Here is a 22935-nt window from a genome sequence, read left to right on the forward strand (position 1 = left end):
GAGGCAAACTAATAATGTGAAAACATTATTAGAGAAAGAGAAAGATCTTTTGATAAGGACTCCTATTGTTTCTGTTCTCTCAGTGAAACAAACCAGATACAGATTGTTGGATTCAGTGGCTTCTTTGCCAAGGGTAAAGGGATGGAAGCAATTAAATTTATGTTTGCATTTGACAAATACCTTGAATTATTGTTTCAGCACTTTTTTCACAGAAGTCTTTGAATCCTCTCTTAAAGTTTCATGATATCTTTCCATTTATATTATTGGTAGGTATCGTTGGACATTTTTATTGTACTGTTAGTTTCTTCCAACCAGCATAGTTACATAATCCCCTGTGCTGATCATACGGGGGTGGTCAACTTAGGGAAAGCTGTGTTCCCTCCACTCCTGGAAGGAACCACTCAGATCATGAACAGTATCAGGAAAATTCAGGGATCCTGTCTGCTGAAATAAATGATTAGTGCATCTCCTTTCTGCTTCTTCCATATGGCTTTGTGCAGTTTTTCCTCTTCTGAACAAGTATTCGTTCAATGTTTGAGGCAGTTTTAGGAACCCTGACTTTAAGTCATGCATGCTTTTAATAAAAATTATAAAATTGTATATATAATGTTTATATTGGTATAAATAGGCATACATATGGTTGATAGATCAAAATGGATGTGCAAAGACTAGTCATGTTGGAATGGTGAGATTTGGATCATTCAAACATATGTTTTTTAAGTGCTCTTGTTTCAGAAATGTTAACAACAATATTAGATTTATCCATTCTTTAAAGAAATCTTTAAACATTATTCAGAGACACTCAAATTATTTGAAGAGACTAACAAAACCCTTCCTGAATTTGCTGAATGAAAACTGTCCTTGTTCCAGAGGTGATTGACAAGTTTAACACCATGGCCATCATCGACGGGAAGAAGGAGCACGTGAGCCTGACTGTGGATAACGTCCACCTGGAATATGGTGTTGTGTATGAGTATGACAGCACAGCCGGGATAAAGTGCAATGTGGTGGAGAAGATGATTGAGCCCAAAGGTTTCTTCAGCCTCACTGCCAAGGTATGAGTGATCCTGGGAAAACAAGGGATTTTGTTCTAAATAAAGTAACTGAAACTCTCCCCCACCCCCACTTCCCAAAACGTAAACAGCTGTGTATGCTTCAGCTGTCAGCTCATTCAACTTTCTTTTCTGTTTTCCCCCCATTACTCAGTATGCATACAATCTTCTTTTTTTATTGATCTCTTTTGGAGTACAGTGTTATGTTAGATGGGACTCTTGCCCAGGCAAATGTTAGTTGATTTGGCAAAGGCTTCTCTACATTTAGCAAGTTTGCTACATCTGTTGATTCAGTATCATGAATACCTTTCAGATGGTTTTCATGACAGGTGGTGCTTTTTTAAATGTAGATAATCCTCTGAAAAGTATTTGAAGTCATGAAATGTATTACAAGAAATTTCAAATTCTCCAAGTCTCATGTTTATTTCATATGATTTCACAAAGCTCAGTGATCCATTTATGAATAGATCTTCAGACATTTATGTGATTCTTAATTGGGAAGGATATCACCCTTAGTCTTTAGGCTAAAGCAAGATAGGGAGTAAGAGAGTTTTCATCCAAATGGATGAAACATGTGGTTAGTGAAAGATGGCCCTGTGCTTGCTTTTCATGATCCTTTCACCAGGTGAAAAAATAAAATTCCTATTGGATACTCCCCAGGTCTGAGTTTTAGTATTTCATCTGTATTTATTTATTTAAATGTTTATTTATTTTGAAAGAGAGAGAATGAATACTAAGGTTAGTGCAGAACCTGACATGGGGCTCAATCCCACAAATGTCAGATTGTGACCTGAGCCAAAATGAAGAGCCACCAAGGCACCCCTGCATCTGCTTTTATATCACCTTGTGAGGATTCAGGTATTACAAGTAAGAAATATGACATATAGCTTCACTACTTTTATTTATTCACATGTCACTTCTTGTTTCATTATGTGTGTGTGTTTGTGTAGCTGAGATAGATTCAGCATTAATAGTATGTATTTTTTAAAATTTTAGTGGCAGAAAATAATGTAGAAATCCAAATGCACTGTTTCAAAAATACTTATTTTATGTTTTTTGTTTTATATGCTGAAAGTCAGCTTCCAAAACAATTGTGTTATTCTGATGACATTGTACCACTCTGTATCTTTCGATATAGCATCTGTATGTTCAAAATGCCACCTCTGTCCAAATATGTTATATTATCAAAATCCATGTAAGTTTGGACCCAGGTTATTATCATTATTTTATCCATTTTCTAGCTATTTCAAATTTGCGAAGTTACATGGATTATTTTATATATGACAACTGTATAAGTACTGAAAATACTTCTATTCATATTTGAATTTTTTTTTCAACGTTTTTTTAATTTATTTTTGGGACAGAGAGAGAGCATGAATTGGGGAGGGGCAGAGAGCATGAATTGGGGAGGGGCAGAGCCTGACGCGGGGCTCGAACTCACGGACCGCGAGATCGTGACCTGGCTGAAGTCGGACGCTTAACCGACTGCGCCACCCAGGCGCCCCTATTTCATATTTGAAGAAAAGAGTATCAAAGAAATTAAGAAATTGAACCAAATCACACAGCTAGTGATAAATTGAGCTCTACTTTCTAGAGTAGTGATTAAACCAAAAACTCACACTCTGTATTCTGCAAGACAGGGAAGTGGAGCTTCCTGTGAGGGAGCTCAAATAAACATAGAATCTATACATTGTTTCGTACAGTATTATGAAAATGTCAGGTAAGGGTGCAATCAACCCTTGCAATCTTTGAACAATCATAAATATGACACATAATTCTCCATTCATTGGAAATTCCCAGTGATCAGTGGTAGGTACACACACAAACACACACAAATGCTGCCTTACAATTGATTCAAATGTTCAAAAGGATTTACTAATTAAAATATCACATGGACGCTTTTATCTGATGTGTTTATCAGCTGGGTGCTCAGATACTGCAACTGACATTGATTTTATGTTAGTGAGAGAATTTCTTCTCATGTATTCATTTCTTCAGCAAACATTTGTTGTCTGCATTCTCTATACTGGGCTCCCAGTAGAAAGTAAGGATGCCATTCTATAGGTTTTCCTTAGTTTTTGTTGTTCTACTACCAAATTGAGGGGAAAAAAAGTTCTGAGTAACTGACTAAAATATAGGCAATGTGTTCCCACATCAGAGCATACTGATTTGTCCAGCAGGCAGTCTTTGAAGTCCACTCACTTCCCTCTGGTAACCTTTTATAGCCAGCAGAAGGCAAAACACGAGGGGCAAACACACAAGTCCATCACTTCGCGGTGAGAGTTTTACTGAACATAGAAATCCCAGGCAGTGAAAAGAAGTGTGCTGGGGAATGTCACTTTGTGTTCTAGACTTGTGAAGATTGTATCTGGCTAATTTTGAAGGTTTTCTTTACTTGTGTGTGTGTGTGTGTGTATTACTACAGATTCTTGAAGCCCTGGCTAAAAGTGATGATCATTTTGTGCAAAACTGCACCAGCCTTAACTCTTTAAATGAAGTGATTCCTACTGACCTTCATAATAAATTCAGTGCCTTTTGCAGTGAAAAAATTGAGCACATATGTCAGAGAATATCCAGTTATAAAAAGGTAAAACTTCTGTTTCCTTATTTGACATGTATATATTATTTAAATAATTTAAATGTCCAATTTAATTCACTTATTGATATTTTCATTACTTATTTGTGTACCAGTTTATTGAAATAATAACATTTATATAACCTTTTTATTTTTTTATTTATGTAATCTTTTAGAGTTTAGAGTTTTTAAAATGCCTTTACATCCATTAACCTCATTTGATCTTTGCAAACCTGAAAGCTAGGTCATTATTCCACATTTTCGACATATAACTGAGGCCTAAAGAATTCAATTACTTGCTAGCAAAAGATAGAGTTGGGATGTAAATCCAGGCCATGAAATTATGAAGTCAATAGTTCTTTTCTTTTTATCTCAACAGAGGGAAGAGAGCTCTCAATCAGAAAGTACACAGAACATAGTCTGTTTGAAATTGACTGATTTGTACATTTATTTGACATATTTATTGAGCACATTTTATATGCCAAGCACTGTTCTTGGTGCCAGGAATATGGCAGCAAAGGAGAGAACATCTTGCCTCTCGGGGTATTTATATTTGAGAGGGGTAAGCAGCAAAGAAGTAAATAAAGTTCACCTGGGGCTCCAAAGTGGGGGGAAAAAAAAGCAGCCAGGGTGTCAGGGGGAATATGGCCAAGTCATAAGGTTGGAGGCTCAGACAGGGACCAGGAAGAAGTGCTCTGGAAGGTTTTTACCTTTTGGAACTTTGGAAGGAGTTTGGATTTTCTTCACACATCAACAAGAAGAGTTGGAAGCTTTTAAACGTGTGTGGCTTCATCTGATTTAGGTTTTTAAGAGATGGCGCTGCCTCCTCTGTAGGAATGGATTGCTAGGAAGAGATGAGGCATAGATATGAGGAGAAAGCTCTTGGAATAGTCCCAGTGAGTGATGATGATAGGTTGGCCTGTGGTGAAGATGGGGAGACAGAGAAAGTTCGATGGATTTGATATAATTTAGAGATAGAATTAGAAGTTGATGTCCAAAATATATCCTACAGTAAGTTTTTTTTTTTTCTATTTTTGTCAGTAGACTAGCTAATTAAATTATTTCCCTCAAAATGAGGCTGGTTGTTTAAAATTTGGCACAGCCATCCGAGGAAATATCATTTATCTCAGTGTTTCTGAATGTGAGTTAATCTATATGTTTTATACTCCTGATATATTAAGTAAAAGATAAGCCCATGTATGTCCAGATAGGGCTATATGAGAATAGGGAAATGTAGAAATGAATACTTGAACACTGGTTACCTCAGGTAGAGTGGGACATGGGGAAGAAGGATCACCATTTTTTTCTTTAGGACTTCCCTAAATGTTTATCTTGTGAAGTTGAATATGGGTTGCTATTTTGATTTTTTATAAATCCATTCACATGAAGAAAAATGATATTCAAGATTACCGCTTAATTGTCACATCTGTTAATTCTCTTTCCATGATTGTTGAGCTCAGTTCGCCTATTTGATTTCAGGAAAGATTCCATGAATGCTTTGTTGCTGCTGAAGAGCAGAAGATTCTTTTTATTTCTCCTTTCTCTCTAAGATAGGACAGTGTTTGAGGTAAAATTTAAAAGGTCGAAACAAATGCAAATTAGCATTCCCTTTTGAACACATTTTGAAAAGAGAATCATTGTCTTTCAGAAATGGATCTGTATAAAGCATGATAGGCGTTGAGACAGATTCTAGTTGTCAAACTTGTCAGTGTTTGGGGGTCATTTCTCTTTCTGTTTTTTTTTTTTATTTTCTTCCTACTTCTCTCCATTCATACAAAAAAACAAAAGCAGTAGAAATATCTTAAAAAATATACATGAAAAAAGTAAACTATGTGAGTAAAAACAAAACATCAGGATGAGGATATATTAGATAGGGTATTGATTCAGCTGCTGTAAGAAGGACCAAGATAACATGGGCTTAAAACTGAAAGTTGATTTTTCACTCACATGAAGGTTCAACGGGCTGGGAGTCCAGTGGGGACTGGATTGACAATCTTCTAGGGCTGCTTCTATAGTTTTGCTGTCTCCCCTAAGACATTGCCCTCTTCCACAAGGTCAAGGTTGGCTGATCAGCACTATGTCTAAGTTATAGCCCCTCAGGACAGAAAAGAAGTGGAGAGCAAAGAGTTTCCTGTTGAGGCCACGACCTGGAAGTTGTACACATCACTCCTGTTCGCATGCAATTAGTCATTTAGTGAAAGCAGACTGAGAAATATTGTCTCAAACTGGACATCCATGTGCCCAAATAAAACTCAGAGAATTTTATTAATAAAAGAAGAAAGAGAGAATGGATATTGGCAGAAAATTAGCAGATACATTTATAGGTAAAGTTATATTACAATAAATGGTATAGACCACCAAAAAGGTGATAAGGTCAGCAAGTGCTAAAGCTACTTAGTTGCTAAAGTGGAATATTATATTTCACCTGCAGTTTCCTGATAACCAAATAAATAAATAAATAAATACAGTCTATCACATATTTATCAGCATCCCTATAATTTATACATGTTTCTTAAGAGAAGCAAAGCTTTTCTTAGACTAAGTTCTAAAAGAAATCTCTCACGCTGAATTTCAAAGAGGAGACACCAGGAAATGTCAGGGCAGTATCTGTAAACATATCCCTGAAAAAGAAGCGGCAGTTTGTTTTATGTGCAGATATTTTTCATACACTCTTTATTGAAAGCCAATGGCATGCGTCAAAAACTCAGCTTCACAAAAGCAAATTTATTTCAGGTTGGGGCGGGAAGAACAGGTAAACGTTTACTAAATGCATACCTGTTATGTAGGCAGTAATTGCTTAAGGATGGCTCCCCTCCCACACCTAAAATCTATATGGAAGACGGGTCAAATTCCTGAAGTAAGTAATAATAATACTGACTACTTAACCTATTAGGAATGCCACGATGACTGGGTGAATGTGTTGGCACCCCATACCCTCTTCTGTATGATGGTGCTCCCTGGAGTTACGCAGCACACATCAGTTTATAGCAATCTGCTGTCATATCAGGCATTGCATAGATATTTTACAGTTTGCATATGTTGTATAATTTTATCCACACAGTGACTTGAGACACATTATCTATTTCATTGATAAGTGGCTGAGGCTCAGAGTGACTTGCCCAAGTAACTTGCCCAAAGGCATGCAACTGAACACAGCTGTGGAATTTGAACCTTTCTTCCTTTTATTATAAATCTGTTTTTGTTTGTTTACCTGCAATTTGATGCTGTACTACACAGCATATATATCGTTCAAATTCCACTGCTAAATTTCACTACACAGCTAAACAGTATGGGTCTGATTACTACGGCAGTGGCAGTTCAGTAAAGGAGAAATCTTTGTGGATTGAATAGTCAGCAGATGTTAGCTGCTGTAAGTTGGAAAGATTTCTCAGAGTGAAGAGGAGTAGAGATGGCACTCAAGTAAAGAGAGATATTGTAAGTGAAGGCCACGATGTAGAAATGAGATTGATTTTATCAATGAAGAATTGGCATGTTGCCTACACTAGAAAGGATTGGAGTTAGATACCATTAAAAGGAAAACTGACAAAATCTGAGTTTTCCAGTGATATTTTAGAGTGGCATAAGAATCAGATTTGTTTGTAAGAAGTACGCATTGATGGTGACTTGGTCTCATGTAGAAGCTTTGGGGATAGAAAGAAAAGGATCAATCCAAGCGATACATAGCAGGTAAAATATATATAGCTCTATGATGGATTGGTTATGGTGGATGAAGAAGGTGTTATACCTTGTTTTTTAACAAAAATATGGTTTGTGATAAACTGGAGAGTGTTATGTTGGGAGTAGGATTAGAAGCATAAAAGGAACAGGGTTTTTCCCAAAATGTTGGGGATTCTCAAAAACATGAACCTGCCGAGTAAAAAATTTCTTACACTTTCTCAGAAGTAACTGACAGCCCAGAAAGCTTTTAAAGCAGAGATGGACAGGCTAATGGGCAATGATTTTCGATGATAAAAATAACATCACTGAATTGTGGGAAGCTCTTCTATGTACATTATTGTTGTTTGAGCCTCGAAATAGCTGTATGTACTGAAGAATCCTACCATCTGCTTCTTTCTCCAGGACATTAAGAATTTGCTTAAGGTCACTTAGCTGGAAGTGGCAGACTAGGTCCAGTCCTATGGAATGCTGTCCCATTTATTTTTCTTTTTAATTTTAGAAGTAAAGAGAAAATTATATTCAACTAGAATTTAAACACCTTCAAAGGTATCCTTTTCAGCATCCCATATTGACCATAAACACATTTAGAATAATTGACTGCCTTTCTCACTAAGCAAGACAAGCAAGGTTAGCATGAAAATATTTCAAGAATATTTTTAATTTGAACAAAATTTAGATACCTAACACAATAATAGCCTTTCTAGGTTACATAAGGTTAGCTCCATTTATGTATCAGATGCATATCAACAGAAACTATAGTATTTGTGAATGTATATTTTTAATTTCCATGTATTTACTTTGAAGCTATTTTTAGTAGCATATTTTTCTTCCAGATGAAGGCTTCAAACACCCCTCTTTTTTTGTAAAATAAAATGTATCCATAGAAACTAAAATTTCAAAGAGGCTGGCTTTCCTTTATTTTGACTATTAAAGTTTTAGGTTTTAAAAATAGAAACAAGTTGATTTCTGCAGTTTCTATAGCCAGGCTTCCCCAATCATAATTGATTTTCTGCCCAGCTGTACAGGCCACAGATGTTTTTTAGCACATGTATGAGACAAGTTTCAGACCTTACTGGAGAGTGAATCCTAAGCAGGCATTTAATCTCCTTGGGGCAGGATGTGTGGGTGATCCAGACATAAAACTATGCACTGTTTGGAGAAACATTCTTATCCTAAATTGTCCTTGGGACCCTTTTTAATTCTAGATTCTTTCTCTGTTGTAGAGTAATTCCATAATTGGGTTTATTCTGTGTATTAGGGATGTTTCCTCCATATAAATATTTAATGAGCTTTCAAGAGATAGTTTCTGTTTACACAAAAATATTGCATGTAGGAATCCAAAGTCTTACTTTAAATATTCCAAGTGCCTTTAGTTATTAATGCCACAAAATCCTCAAACTGATTGATATATGGGTCTGGAAAATTTGTGGTAAAAACTTCCTCATGTCCCCTTCCTCTGATACAGAATTTTTATAACTATGCCAATAGAGTTTTACACTTAATTGAAATGGGAGATTATCTTCAAAATAGTAGCCTACCTTTATATGTTTTTTCACTTTTTGTCAAGTGAGTATAATTGGATTTTAATGTATTGTCACGGTTAATAATTCGTGAATTAACTACCAATGCATTAGAAACCTGAAGTTCCACTTCCAAGAATTACTTATTCTTATCAATATACAAATACACTTTAATATCATCTAGATTTAAAAGGTCAATATTTCCCTTGACCCCCAGACTTTTCTCTACCTACTGTTTCATTTCTTGAACTCTATCCTGTAAAACAACTACCTATACTTCCTGTATATACCTGTTGTCTCACTCGCTTGACATTCTCAACACACTCAAGATGGGCTCAAGTACCCTCCATGTAACTAAAGTGGCTCTTTTTTTTTTTTTAAGAAAGAGAGAGCACCCAAGTGGGAGAGATGCTGAGGGAGGGAGGGAGGGAGGGAGGGAGAGAGAGAGAGAGAGAGAGAAAATTTCAAGCAGGCTCCATGCCCAGTATGGAGCCTGACACAGGGCTTGATTCCACGATCCTGGGACCATGACCTGAGCCTAAATCAAGAGTCAGATGCTCAACTGACTGAGCCACCCAGGCGCCCCTGAAATGGCTCTTTTTAAGGTCATTGATTGATGATGATTTGATTTTGCCAAAGTTCATTTACTGTCATCATCTTATTCCTTGTTTTAGTAGCATCAATGCAGTTGACTGTGTATCTGTTTTTGTCTTTTCTGGGTGGCTCAGTCACAGTGAGTGTCCCATGTTTGTTCATCCTTTTTTCTCTGATCTCTTCATGCTGCAGAACTTGGGATTTGTTCCCCCACTCTCTCTCTCTGCTCTCCATCCCGCAGTGATCACATTCAGTCTTGCCGTCTGACCTCTCCATTTGAGTCTAACAGATACCTCAGACTTCACATGTCCAGAATACAGTCCTGGTCCTGCCCCTCCAGTTTGTCATATTTGCTGTTTTCTCCACCTCAGAATGAGACCCATCCTCCCGCGTCGCTCAGTCTTAAAACCTCGCATACATTCTTTACTCCTCGTTCTCACATACCATTCTCTTGGCTCTACCTTCACCACATGCAGCCTTTTCTCACCGCTGTGATTGCTGACAGCCTAGGGTGAGCCAATGTTGACTCTCCCAAGAGTGGTCTTCCTGCTTCCACCCTTGCCCACTGACGGTGTGTTTGTTCTGAGGGGCTGTGGATCTCAATCACAGTAAGAACTAAATCTTTCCAAAGGCCTGTGAGCTCCTGTTTGAGCTGCGCCCTCCTTCTACCCATGATCTCCCCATTCCTGTCTGTCACCTTTCCCTTCCCCTTTCACTGTGTGCTCTGACCACACCAGTCTTCCTGACATGGAACACACTTTCCTTGGGGCTTCTGCATTGAATGTTCACCCTGCCAGGCAGCCTTCTCTTCCTAATACCCACATTCCTAACTCTTCCTTCCTTCAAGATTTTGCTTAAATGCCAGATTCTCACTGAGGCCTGCCCTGACCACCCAGATTACAATTGGCAGGGCATTCTTCACCTCACCTCTGAAATTCCCAACCCTGTTTCCCAGCTCCATTTTGTTTTCAGCTACACTTATCATGTTCTAGCATGGTGTAATTGACTTGTTATGTTTATTGTTGGCCTCTCCCTTCACTAGAACATAACCTCCCAGAAGGCAGAAATCTGTTTCATTCACTGATGTTTCCCAACTTGCCTAGAATGGAGCCTGATTTAGAAAATCCTCAATGTGTAATTGTTGGATGGATGAATAAAGGTGGGGATAAGTGGGCTATGCTATCCATGAGAGGCCTAAAATGCTGTCCATCCCAGTTCACCTTCCCCTAAACCCTGTACATTTCTTTATTGCAAAATTGCAATTTCTGTTTATGGAAAATAGCGCTTTTTTTTGTCTTTCCTTGTGCGCTTCTCCAAAGCAGATTAACAAGTTCAGTGTTCTTTTTGATGTTTCCAAACAAGACGCCAGGTTCATGTTGGCAGGGCCACTTACCACCGTGTGGCCAGGCTAGAACACATTCCCGTGCGTGTTCTACAGTCACAGGAACTGTGCCTTCCTCACTTTAGGTGTGTTACAGGAAGGTGTCACAATTAAATATTAGGGCATGCCCTCTAGGAGTACATTTTTGATGTATTTAGCACATTTCTAGGACCCATGACGGTGGGGTGCCTCCTGCACCTCCCCCTTTCCTAGGGACACCCTTGGATGGAAGACAGCACTGCTTTCATAAGCCTCTTTCTTCTCTGAGAGAGCCCTTAAGCAAAGAAGGTTCCTCTCTGACACTCTTTGAAAGAGTTCCAGCCATTTGGGCATGGTTGCACACCCCTCCTGAGTGTATGGGGAGAAGAAACAGACTGTGTCCATGGGTGTTTGTACTGCGGTGCATGTTGGAAAGTTATAGGAAACTGGTTGCACTAGAAAGGCAGCATTCCCCCTTGTCTACCTGATCGATCTAGTAACACCACAGCCCATCGCTCTGTTCACTTCCTTCCTAGCACTTACCAAATTTCTAATTGTCCTGGCTATCATATTTATTATATAATTGTTACAGATGCATATAGTTGTACATATATTTATACATGTACATTACATATACTTGTAATAAGATGTTACATATAAGAATATTATATTATTTTCACCTGTGTCCCCTACTAGACCATGAACTCCATGAGGGCAAGGGCTGTGTCTCCAGCATTTAGTGCAAGTCTGGAATAGATGCTTCTCTTTATATTTTTCAATAAGTAGGTAAAAGGTTAAAGTGAAAGAAGGCAAAAGAAGCATATCTATCTATTATGGTCGATGCTGTGCCACGATAAAATTGATTTCTGTGCCTTTGTGTGTACCGTGGGGCCTTATCCCGCGACTGCAACAGAAAAGACCTTCTCACTCCAAGTTTGCGTCTTTCCCAATTTGAGGTCTTTCCCAGATAAGTCTTCAGGTCACAGTTTTTTATTAGTAAAGTGAGGGGATAGAACATTAATTCTCTAAATTACTTCCACTCTTTTAGTGGTTAGGATACTATCACTATACCATTATTATCAAATTTGTTACTAATTTTGTTGGCAGTTTTCTGCATTTCAGTCCACTTCCATTTTAATTGCTACTGTGTGCTTATACTTTGCTGAGCTACATAGCTTCAGATGTGATTTGAAAGCACAGTTTAATATGCAGATAAAATAGTTCATATTCTGATGATGAGCTTGTAAGTTGTGATTTTTGGTATTATGTCTTTATTTTTTAATTTAACCTAGAAAAGTTGCATGGTAACCAGTGTTAGTCTTAATTTTTAATCTTTCAGTGCCCAAATTACTACTCACTAGTAGTATAAATAAGTAGGATCTGCTTATTGTTTTCAAGCAAGAAGAGAGCACAGAGATTATTTTATCCATATTCTTTATTTTACTAGGAATGGTAAAAGGACAGTGACTTGCCCACCATCACATAAGTTATAAATAACCTAAGTGTAACTAAAACATACATAACCGGTGGCTCTCGGTCCTTTGATTTTGAAAGTATAATCCATTTCAAGTCCATGAGGTGCACAAGACAGACATAGGTATAACCCTCATAGAATTTACCACCCACTGAGATAGAGATAAGAAGATTATTCATAATTGTAAGGAGGGTTACAATGTGCTATAACCTAGCCAAGGAAGTTGGACCTAGATGAAGGCTCATGGTAGGCCTGCTGATTTCATAGAACTTGAAAATGCATAGAAGTAAGTTTGGCAATGAAGGAAGAAGAACACTCTGGGCACAGCACTCCGAACAGTCTGTACAAAGACCTAGAATGAATAGATGGTATGTAAGAAGGCCTGGGTGAAGGCAACAAGGAGCCCAGGGAGCAAGGGGAGGAGAGCTTGAGATGATAACCTAGGTGCAGATCAGACTTTGGGTGGCTGTATAGACCATGGCAAGAATTAGATGGATTTGAATTACAAGGTTCGAAGTTGTGGAGTGGCAGTTCTTGGAAATCATGCAGATCCCTTGAGTGTCACTTTATTCAGTGGCATAAAAGCAGAGTCCACACCAGTCTTCAGGCTGATCCTGACCCAGGTGCTCAGCAGTTCTTAGCAGGAGATATGGGAAGTATAGTTGTTTCTGCCTGTTGTCCCCACCTTCTGGGTCAACACCACCACACCTGCTGTCTCACCTGTTCTGAGACTCAGGTTTGGACTGGCTTTCTGACAATGTTTGGAATAATCCACTCTTCACCTGACAGCTGTCCTCTTCTGCCGCTTTATCTCACTTTAAATATTGTGTTCCTATCTGCATACCCTTGGATTCCAATATGATTTCTCTGTCGGATTCTCAACTGCTAGCAGTCTGTGGATCTGACTCCTAGTAAGTGGGATTGGTCACTTAAAATTTATTTCTTTTAGGGGCACCTCGGTGGCTCAGTCAGTGAAGCTTCTGACTCTTGGTTTCAGCTCAGGTCATGATCTCACAGTTTCATGAGTTTGAGCCCCACATTGGGCTCTGTGTTGATGGTGTGGAGCCTGCTTGGGATTCTTTCTCTGCCCCTTCCCTGCTCACACTGTCTCTGTCTCTCTCTAAATAAATAAATAAACTTAGAAAAAAAACTCTCTTAGCATCTAACTTGTAATCAGAGTTTCAAAAGAATCCTATGCATTTGTTGCCAGTATTGCTTTGCTTTATTATGAATGTGCGGGTTTTAAAATAATGACTTCGTTTCCAACAACGTAAAATTTGTTTCACTAATTTCACTTGACATGATTTAGTTTTTTAATATTTTGTTACATGTGATGGAAGTGAAGTGTTTGAGTTGTTGCTGTGTGTTCAACTGCTTTTTATTTATTCTTTAATTTACAGTTTTCACGAGTACTGAAGAATAGAGCCTGGCCCACCTTTAAACAGGCCAAATCTAAAATTTCCCCATTACACAGCAGTGATTTCTGCCCTACCAACTGCCATGTCAACATAATGGAAGTTTCCTATCCCAAAACATCAACCTCTCTGGGGAGTGCATTTGGTGTTCAGCTGGATAGTAGGAAGCATAATTCTCTTGATAAAGAAAATAAATCTGAGCAAGGTATGTTAGCTTTTGAGATTTTCTTAAATCATGAAAAGTACTTTAGGCAATTATTAACTATTCCAGCATCCCTGAAATATGATAGATTCCTCTGTGTGCAAACAAGTCTGAATTTTATAAAGACAGGAATCCTCTCTATTTTCATTTGGATAATTATACATAAGCATTTATCAAATGAAAATGGAGTTATTCATTTTTATTATTTTTTCTCTAAGAAGAGTGGTTGTTCTTGCCTTCCTCACATGTGTGATAGACACAGCTTATCCTGCTGTGAAAACGACGAGTCTGAAGTGGCCCCATAACTGTGAGAAAAATACAGGAGGAGCTGCTACAGCCCAGGGCCACTCCACACCGTCACAATAGGGTATGAGATCGAATCATATTTTAATCACAACTTCCAGAATCTTTAATTCCTGAATTAAATTCAGCCTCGGATTGGCATTTTATTTTATGTTAGCTTGGGTGTCTAGAATGAATTGCATTGGATCGTTACTGTAAGTCAAAGGTCATAAATATTGTTCTGGAATAATGTTAACTCCTCAGGGAAACTGAGCCCTATGGTGTACATTCAACACACAATCACAACAATGGCAGCCCCTTCAGGTCTGTCTCTGGGACAGCAGGATGGACATGGGCTCCGATATTTGTTAAAAGAGGAAGACCTAGAAACTCAAGATATTTATCAGAAACTGTTGGGCAAACTTCAGACTGCACTGAAAGAGGTGGAGATGTGTGTTTGTCAAATTGATGAGTAAGTATTTTATTTACTGTACTTTTAACTGTGCCTAATAAAATAGCTATAGAAAATGTGACTTTTTTGAACATCCATCATTCTCTTTCATTTTTAGAAATGTACGAGTGTGTGTGTGTGTATGTGTGTATGTGTAAATCACATAGATCCTCTTTATTCTAATACCTTAAAAATGATATAACATGCTAAATATATAGATATATATTTTAAGGAAGCATTTAATACCAGAGAAGAGATGAACAAAATTCTGTCTTCTAGAAGACACTAAATAAATCTCAATGTGCAAATAGTAAATTGAAAAATATGATTGAAAGAGTACCAACTAGGTATAGGGATCTCCTTGTATGCTTTATGGAACAGAACACGGTATTTGATATATATGCACTCAATAGATGTGTATGGAAAAATATAAAATATAACATCTTTAACATGCCTGTTAAATAAGTAAATGCAAAATTATGTATCCATAGGACCAATGACCAGCAACCTTTTTTTTTTTTTCCTTCTGATTGAATTAATGGTTTACTAAGCACTAACTCAAATAGCTATGCCGGTCATTTGGAAATTTTTACCAAGAACAGAGAAACAGAGGTAGTTAATTAAAACTTTTCCAGGGGTGCTTGGGTGGCTCAATCGGTTAAGTGTCCAACTTCAGCTCAGGTCATGATCTTGCATTTCGTGAGTTCCAGCCCTGTGTCAGACTCTGTGCTGACAGCTGAGAGACTGGAGCCTGCTTTGGATTCTCTGTCTCCCTCTCTCTTTGCCCCTCCCTCCCTCACACTCTGTCTCTCTCTCAAAAAATAAATGTTAAAAAAGTTAAAAAAAAAACCGTTTCCAAAGAGGTCAACTCCGATTCTTATTTTAAAATTTGATGGTTGGACAATTGCCTCAACTCTGTGGGATGGTTTGCCACGTCTCGCTGTGTGATGATGCTTCACAGGTAGTCAAGACAACTCTGTATGGTCAAAACAACATGGGCTTTGTGATAGCTTGGTTAGTCATGTGTTAAACAGGATGAAGAATAATAACACATTACAAGTTTGTGATGAAAATTATAAAAATTAATACAAAAAGTCATCAGGCAGTGCTTAATATCATACTTGCTCATCTTTCAAGGAGTTGAAATTGCTGAGTATATCTGAAGTTGATAGAATTCTGAAAATGGTATAGACACATTATCCCCTTCTTATTGTACTCTCTTTATAAGGTTATAGATTAAGATTGCTATTGAGTGTGTATTGTTTAATCTCCACACACATTATCCCACACTTCCTTGGATAATTCAGTTTTGACATAAAATATTTAGAACTTATTCTAAGCCTTTTTTTTGGTCATTGGACATTATACTAATACAATCTTAATTGACATGATCTCTTATATCTTTGAAATTTAGAGATAAGGATCACCATATGAGATGCATCATATTTCTAAGGTTATCTTTAGATAGTTACTATTTACTATGCTGCTTTGTTCTGACATTTTTATGAGTTAATTTAGACTGGAAATCCTGCCTTCTTGTGTCTAATATACTAGTTTTCAAAACTACGTATAGCATTGGTGTATTATATTGTGACTGTCCCATTTACAGATGAATTAAATAGTTTGGGGTTGCTAAGAGAATGGGTGGTTATTTTTAGGGAATGGTATCATACTTTGGATTGTGTGAGAATCACTCATGTGACACATAAGTTAATATCTTAGGGCATTGTATTTTGTTTTATTTAATAAATGGAATTTTATTATATGATATGTTGTATTTTAGAAACCAGTTTTTCCCCCTTAAAGTATTTAGGAAGTGCACAGAGTAAGAATCTTTGTTAATAAAGCAATAAATTGTGGCACTGAATCACGAATCCTAGCTCTCAGAGGGATTTTAGGAGAACATCTGGACCGATCCCGTACTGCCAGTTAGTCCAAGAGTGATTATTCCTGCTTTTCAGATGAGTCCTTTACCAATGGCAGGAGTATTGATGTGCCTACGCGGACACTACCTTGGAGACGAGGCCTCTAATGCATTGACTACTCAGCACTTCCTGGCAGTTGTCCAGACTTCATCTGTCTTTGTTAATTTACTGACTTTTTTTTTAACTTTAGCTAATGTAGATACATTTTTAAGAAAGTGGTTAGAGCCAAAGGGTTCCCTTTACCTGGCTTAAAATGCTTTATATTTAAAGCACTCATTGAAGAAAGAAGTTAGGCTATTTTTATTAGCCAAAACTACTGAAAATAATTACTTATTTTTACTGTTTTTCTTAAGATTTTCCCACTCTAAAACCCTTTACCTTACTGTGCGTGTTTATTAGGAAAATGACATGAAATGAGTAAGTGATTTGAGAAACTTCCCTGGTCTTCTCTGTGTGCACCATATAATTTAATTCTAAATATAAATATGTTCCATGTAATTCAATGTGCAGCATAATCATTTTAAAACAGTGCAGTTGTCCAACTGCCTGGAGTCCCTGTTGCCCCATTCAGAGATACTGCAGTGCAGTCGAGCTTGACAAATTATTTGAAAAGCTAGTTACCCAACAATTTTCTCACCATGTAGTAATTATTCTTGGTCAGACAGAGATGCCTCTGCAGAGTGGAGAAGCAGATCTCTGATACTTTGCCAAGTTTTAAGAGGAATTGCCTCATAACACCTCATTGCTGGCCTTTCTGGAAATCATTCATTCCTGTGAAAGGGCCTGGTACTGAGCTTGTCTGCTTCCCCTGCCACTTGGGAACCCTTCTAGAAATAAAATTTTCTTCAACACATAGACATCCCACTAAATGTTCCTACTTCAGTCAGACCCAGAGATGGGACTAGAGACATATTTGTTGTCTATAAACATGAAATAAGGTGACGTTATGAACTTATTCAAAATTCTGTGATTCTTGTCTCATTGAAACTAAATACTTTGGCCATTGCATGGGCTATTTTCTGACTAATGACACGTAGGTATGAGAACTAAGTAAAGGATAATCTGCGGATAATCCAAACCATTGTCGGGACTTTAAGATGCAGGGTTTGTGTATTCTGTCAGGGAAGGAATGAATAAAGAGCACTGAGGGCTAGTGAAGATAGGAAAGCTGAGAACAGACTGCATTTTACAGGTGCAAACGCCCCAGACTGAATGATCAACAAATGGCATTGTGGGACCCTTGATGAGCTGGGCTTGCAGGTAGGCATGGTAGGGCCAACAGTGGAATTATCTTTGAAGTTTTCCCAAGCATTTTGCTCTTAAATGTATGAAAAGAGGGCATAGCTTCATGAGCTCTAACGTGTATTGTAGGGGCTTAGGTGCCAGGCACAGTTGTATTAGTATACACACTGTTTGATTTTATTCCCTCAGTCCCTCTGTAATGTGGGTTATGAAACACAGGGACATATCACATTAAATCTCTAACTTCAGTATGTTTCCAAAACTGAATTCTAGATTTGCTGGTACTAAACCTACTTTGACTCCTTCCACATGAGAGTCTTCCCTCTTCTCAGGTATTCCCCACGTCTGCAGTTCTGCAAGCCAGAATCTGGGTATTACCTTCGATTCTTCTCTTTCCTCCCGCTTCGCCTGTAGTACCTTGTCAAGTTCAGTCAGTTATACCTCAGAATGTATCCGCTCCATCACCTTAGACTGGGTCACCATTGTCTCCTGACTAGTGTCCACTGTGGGAGTTTCCAGCTACGTCCCTCTCATGCATTCTACGTTCAGCAGATGCCAGAAGGATCTATAAACCTAAATCATGCCAGTTCCTTGCTTAAAACCGTTTAATCGCATTGCAATGCCATTAACATAATATCAACTACATCACTGTGGCCTGTGTTGCCCTCCACAGCCTGCCCCTGTCAGCCTGTCCAAACCCATTTCCCCGAGTTCCAGCTGCTCTAGCCTTTTTCTGATCCTGGAACATGACAAACCTCTGCCTGGTTAGCACTGCTCCTGAGGTCTGCAGCTAGCCTTCTAGGCACTCAAGTGTCAGGCTAAAGGCCGATCTGTGGAGATCAGCTTCCCCAGGATAAAGTAGATACTCCTGTATCCCAGTCACATATGTCATTCTTCCAGATATCTGCCTTTCTACACAACTGTTTTTTTTTTTTTCCTGATGCTAACAAAACTCTAAAGCCCCACGGACTTAAAGCGAGAGGCTTTCTCTCCATGCTTATCTGGGTCACAGGGTTTCCACTCCACGTTGACCTCACTCAGAGTTCAGACTGACAGAGCCCCCATCAGTAGGAGTGACTCTGATTGTCACACCAGCAAGAGGGAATGAGGTAGGCTGCACACTGGCTTAACGACCGGCACCTAAAAGGGACTCCTGGCACCTCCACTTACACCATACTGGTGGAAACAAGTTACATGGTCGTTCTTACCATCATAGGGTAGGGGAGGCCACCCAGTCATGTGTCCAGGAGGACTGGGATGTGGTGATCAACACTAATGACCCCCTTCCTCCCTCCAGCATGTATAAATGATATGCAGGGAGGGGATGTGCTTCTTAATTTGCACAGTATATGTATATAAGAGTGTGTCTTACTCACCCCATCTCTAAAATGAGGATCATCATCATCATCATAGTAATACCTACTTCATAAAGGAGTTTTAGGATTGAATGAATTTAATACCTATTAAGTTCTTAGCATGGTGACTGGCATAAGAGCTCAACAAATGTTAGGTCTGATGAAAATGATAAAGATGATGATATTTAAGTCTCAGTTTACCAGAAAAACACACAGGTTGATGCCAGATAGTATATACAAAAATCTTTATTCATCAAGGGTGTGAGAAGGAGATTGGCCTGCTTGAGACTTTAACTTAGAATTAATGGACCTGTACTAGGTAGCTTAATATTGTATATGAGCAAAAGCAAACTATTTCCATATGCACAAATATTAAAGCTTTATGCGTTATTAGTTTAAGGATCTAGACATTTTATGCAAAGATGTGGTGTCAGAAACACAGGTTTTCTGTCATTTGTTTGTTAGCCTAACATTTGTTCCCACAGGGTCAGTGCAGGCATCATTGCAGCTGTTTAAAATGAAGAGCAAATATGTGGATATAATTCATATGACTTTGAAAAAAAATGAGTATGCTCAGCCCCATGACTTTTAATTTAAAAGATACATAAAGCACAGAGTACTCCTTGCAAAATGAGAACTCCTGCATCTCCTTCCTCTTTAGTATTCAGAGTTCATCTGTCTGTGCAGTATAGGCTTTGGGTAATTGGAGTTAATCTAATGTTTTAAGCTTTTGGGTAGAAGGAGTGAATAAATACACATCTGTCTTCCAAGACATAAAAGTATCTTTGCAAGTAAGAAAACTCTGTTTAAAATAATTTATAGCTTCACAGTGCCTACATTGAGCAATGTAACCCAGCCCCCTGATTTTCACTGGTATCTAAAACCTATAAAATGCCAAAATATTATTCAAATGTCGTATCCCAGTGAGACCTTCCCTGACTACACTATTTAAAGTTGCAGCTCCAGCTTCTTCCCCTTCTTTATTTTCCTTCTTAACATTTGTCACCATGCGATACACTATATAGTTTACTTGTTTATAGTTGGTTTCTTCCCGGTAGAACCCAAGCTCCAGGAGGACAGGGGCTTTGTTTTGTAAACTGCTGTATGCACAGCATCAATAACAATGCATGGTACAATAGATAACGTCTAATTAAGTAATTAGCGAATTCTCTTAAGTATTTACTCAGTGCATGGCACTGTGGGTTATCCATGGAAAGTATAAGACATTCTCATAGTCTTGAAATAAAACAGCCATGACCTTGCTATGGAAAGATGAGCGTGAAGATCTGTACATTTGTGCTGTTGATTAGAACAGAATGCCATCACTACTTGGCGAGAAGATGATTGTTGGCTGCAGAAGCCATGCAGGAGCCCTTTCATAAGATATGGTTCACTTCGTTTTGCAAGTTTTACAGCATTTTGTTTGATAACAGATTGATTCCATGTTTTCATAATTTTGAGTGAGTACTAACAGAAACTTTTTACAGGCAAACATTCAAGTCTGGAGTGATGGAATCCGTGCTACTCAAAGTGCACATCAAGTATGATGCCAGTTCAGAATCTGGCATCTCCCACTTGGCTCAAGGTTGTGTTGTTAGTCTTGAGCCAAGTGGGAGAACTTTTCATTTGGGTAGATTTGTGATGCATCATCGTGACTAGAGTGTGGATGATATGGGGTAGCCCCTGCTGCCTCCTATCCTTATATTGTGTGTGACTCTGTTTAATGTCTTATGACATTATCACTTGTATAAACAGTTTGAAAGGATTGACCACATGATACTCTCTCTGTCAAAAGAGAGAAAGCCTGGGAGAAGCCCAAGGCAGGGGTAGATGGATAGATGGGTTTTTCATATCTGAGGGAAAGCCAGTGAGGATATTTAAGCACATTTAGTGTTTATTTTAATATTTGGGTAGCACTGTAAAGTTTTCCAGGTATTTTCAGGTGGCAATGATAGTGGTGATAATGGCTAGGGGAGAGAGGTGACACGCATTATGTACAAGAACGTATTCTCATTTCATTTGGGCAAGTTCTTATTTTCCCCATATTGTGGATGTCAGAGAGAACTATCCTAGTTTTTCTGTGGTAACAAAACTAGTGAGTGGCAGAACTGGGATTTGAACACAGTTTTCTAGTCTAAATTGTGTGCTGTTTCCATTATTCTGAGAAGAAAAAGTGAACTTCGTATGAACTTTTAAAAATATATATATCTATTTGAGAGACAGAGAGAGAGAGAGAGAGAGAGCGTGCACTTGCACACACGCACAGGGAAGGGCAGGGAAGTTGGGAGAGCGAATCCTAAGCAGCCTTCATGCTGTCAGTATGGGCCCCATGTGGGGCTCAGTCTCACAAACTGAGATCATGACCTGAGCTGAAATCAAGAATCAGACACTTAACCAACTGAGCCACCCAGGCACCCTGTGTGATCATTTTTTTATGCAATCAAATACTTATTTTATGTGAAACAAACAGCTTAGAAGTATTTGTAAGCCTATCATATTCAACAAGTAAGGAGGTTATCCGTAGCAGCCAGTTTAAAAACATGCACTTATTTTTTTTTAATATCACATTGCAGCCTTCTGTCTTCCATAACATATTCTCCTAAATTAGAACGTAAGACATCAGAGTGCACAGGACCAACAGACAGTGACAACGAGAAGGGAGAAAGAAATAGCAAACGAGTCTGTTTTAATATGGCGGGAGATGAGCAGGAAGATTCAGGTCATGACACCATCAGCAACAGAGACTCTTACAGGTAATTCGTTAATTCCTTGAACTCATCTCATCAACACAGTCAAATATGATTCCGTATTTTCCACAAAGATCTTGAAAAAACTTTTTGTCGTTTTTATTTATTACCCTCACAAAATAACCGCTGGCTGTTACCCACCCCAGAGAAAGCATAGGGATTCCACATAATCTTTCAATTATTCGTTTTTCATAATCTTAGTAATTTGGAAAAAGCATTTTTTTTTCTCCAGCTCTGTGGACCTAACTTGGGGGACTCGTTTTGTTACAGAATATGTAATATGTATAGCAAATAAGCCAATTGAGCCTATGTTAACTTTTTTTTTCCAAATATCTGTTTCTGATTATTGGACTATTGGATAGTGAAAAGGAGTTCTTCTTGTTGTATTTCTCCCCTTGCTTGTTATATTCTAAATTCCAAGCTAATTGGACTAATTTCACCTGCTCACCTCCATGACCAGCTTTGTGTATTTTTTCCTTCCTTGCACGCTTTCTGCATAATCTTGGTAGGTAGGACTGCTGTACCAAAGTACCAAGACTGGGTGGCTTAAACAGAAGAGGTTTATTTATTTATTATCTGACAGTTCTGGGGCCGGAAGTCTGTGATCAAGGTGTCAGTGGGGCCTTCTCTTCTATGGGGGTCTATGGAGGTCTGTGGAGGAAGGATCAGGTCGAGGCCTCATTCCTTGGCTGTAGATGGCCGTCTTTTCCCTATGTCTTTGTGTGTGTCCACATTTCCCCTTCTTCTAAGGACACCAGTCATACTGGATTAGGACCCACCTTAATGACCTCATTTTAACTTAATTATGTCTGTGAAAACCCTCCTCCAAATAAGATCATATTCCTGGGTATGGAGTGTTAGACTTCCAGCTGTGAATTTTAGGGAGAGACACAACCAACCCTCCAAAGTCTGTCTTCCTACCAGACTCCAACATGGCTCCTACAGTGAACTTCCTTAACTGGAGTTGCTTATTCTTTCAATCTTTGTGTCACCTGACACCTCACTGACAGCTGTCCTAACCCACCACATGTGCCACATGTGCCGCTTCAGCATCCCCTACCTT

The 22935-nt window shown here is 38.5% G+C and overlaps 1 protein-coding gene across 1 annotated transcript in view; it reads left to right on the forward strand.

The window, feature by feature from the left end:
• Positions 1–22935, forward strand: part of PREX2 (phosphatidylinositol-3,4,5-trisphosphate dependent Rac exchange factor 2) — a 291402-nt gene that overhangs the window by 163171 nt on the left and 105296 nt on the right. Inside the window, exons 22-26 of the mRNA XM_047073746.1 lie at positions 871–1055; positions 3478–3639; positions 13654–13873; positions 14417–14624; positions 21699–21878. Of these exons, the coding sequence (XP_046929702.1) occupies positions 871–1055; positions 3478–3639; positions 13654–13873; positions 14417–14624; positions 21699–21878 (955 nt within the window). The remainder of the gene's footprint in view (positions 1–870; positions 1056–3477; positions 3640–13653; positions 13874–14416; positions 14625–21698; positions 21879–22935) is intronic.

Source organism: Lynx rufus, unplaced genomic scaffold (assembly GCF_022079265.1).
Source record: "Lynx rufus isolate CCGP_SWC_20201006 ecotype Redwood Valley unplaced genomic scaffold, mLynRuf1.p SCAF_12, whole genome shotgun sequence".
Taxonomy (NCBI): domain Eukaryota; kingdom Metazoa; phylum Chordata; class Mammalia; order Carnivora; family Felidae; genus Lynx; species Lynx rufus.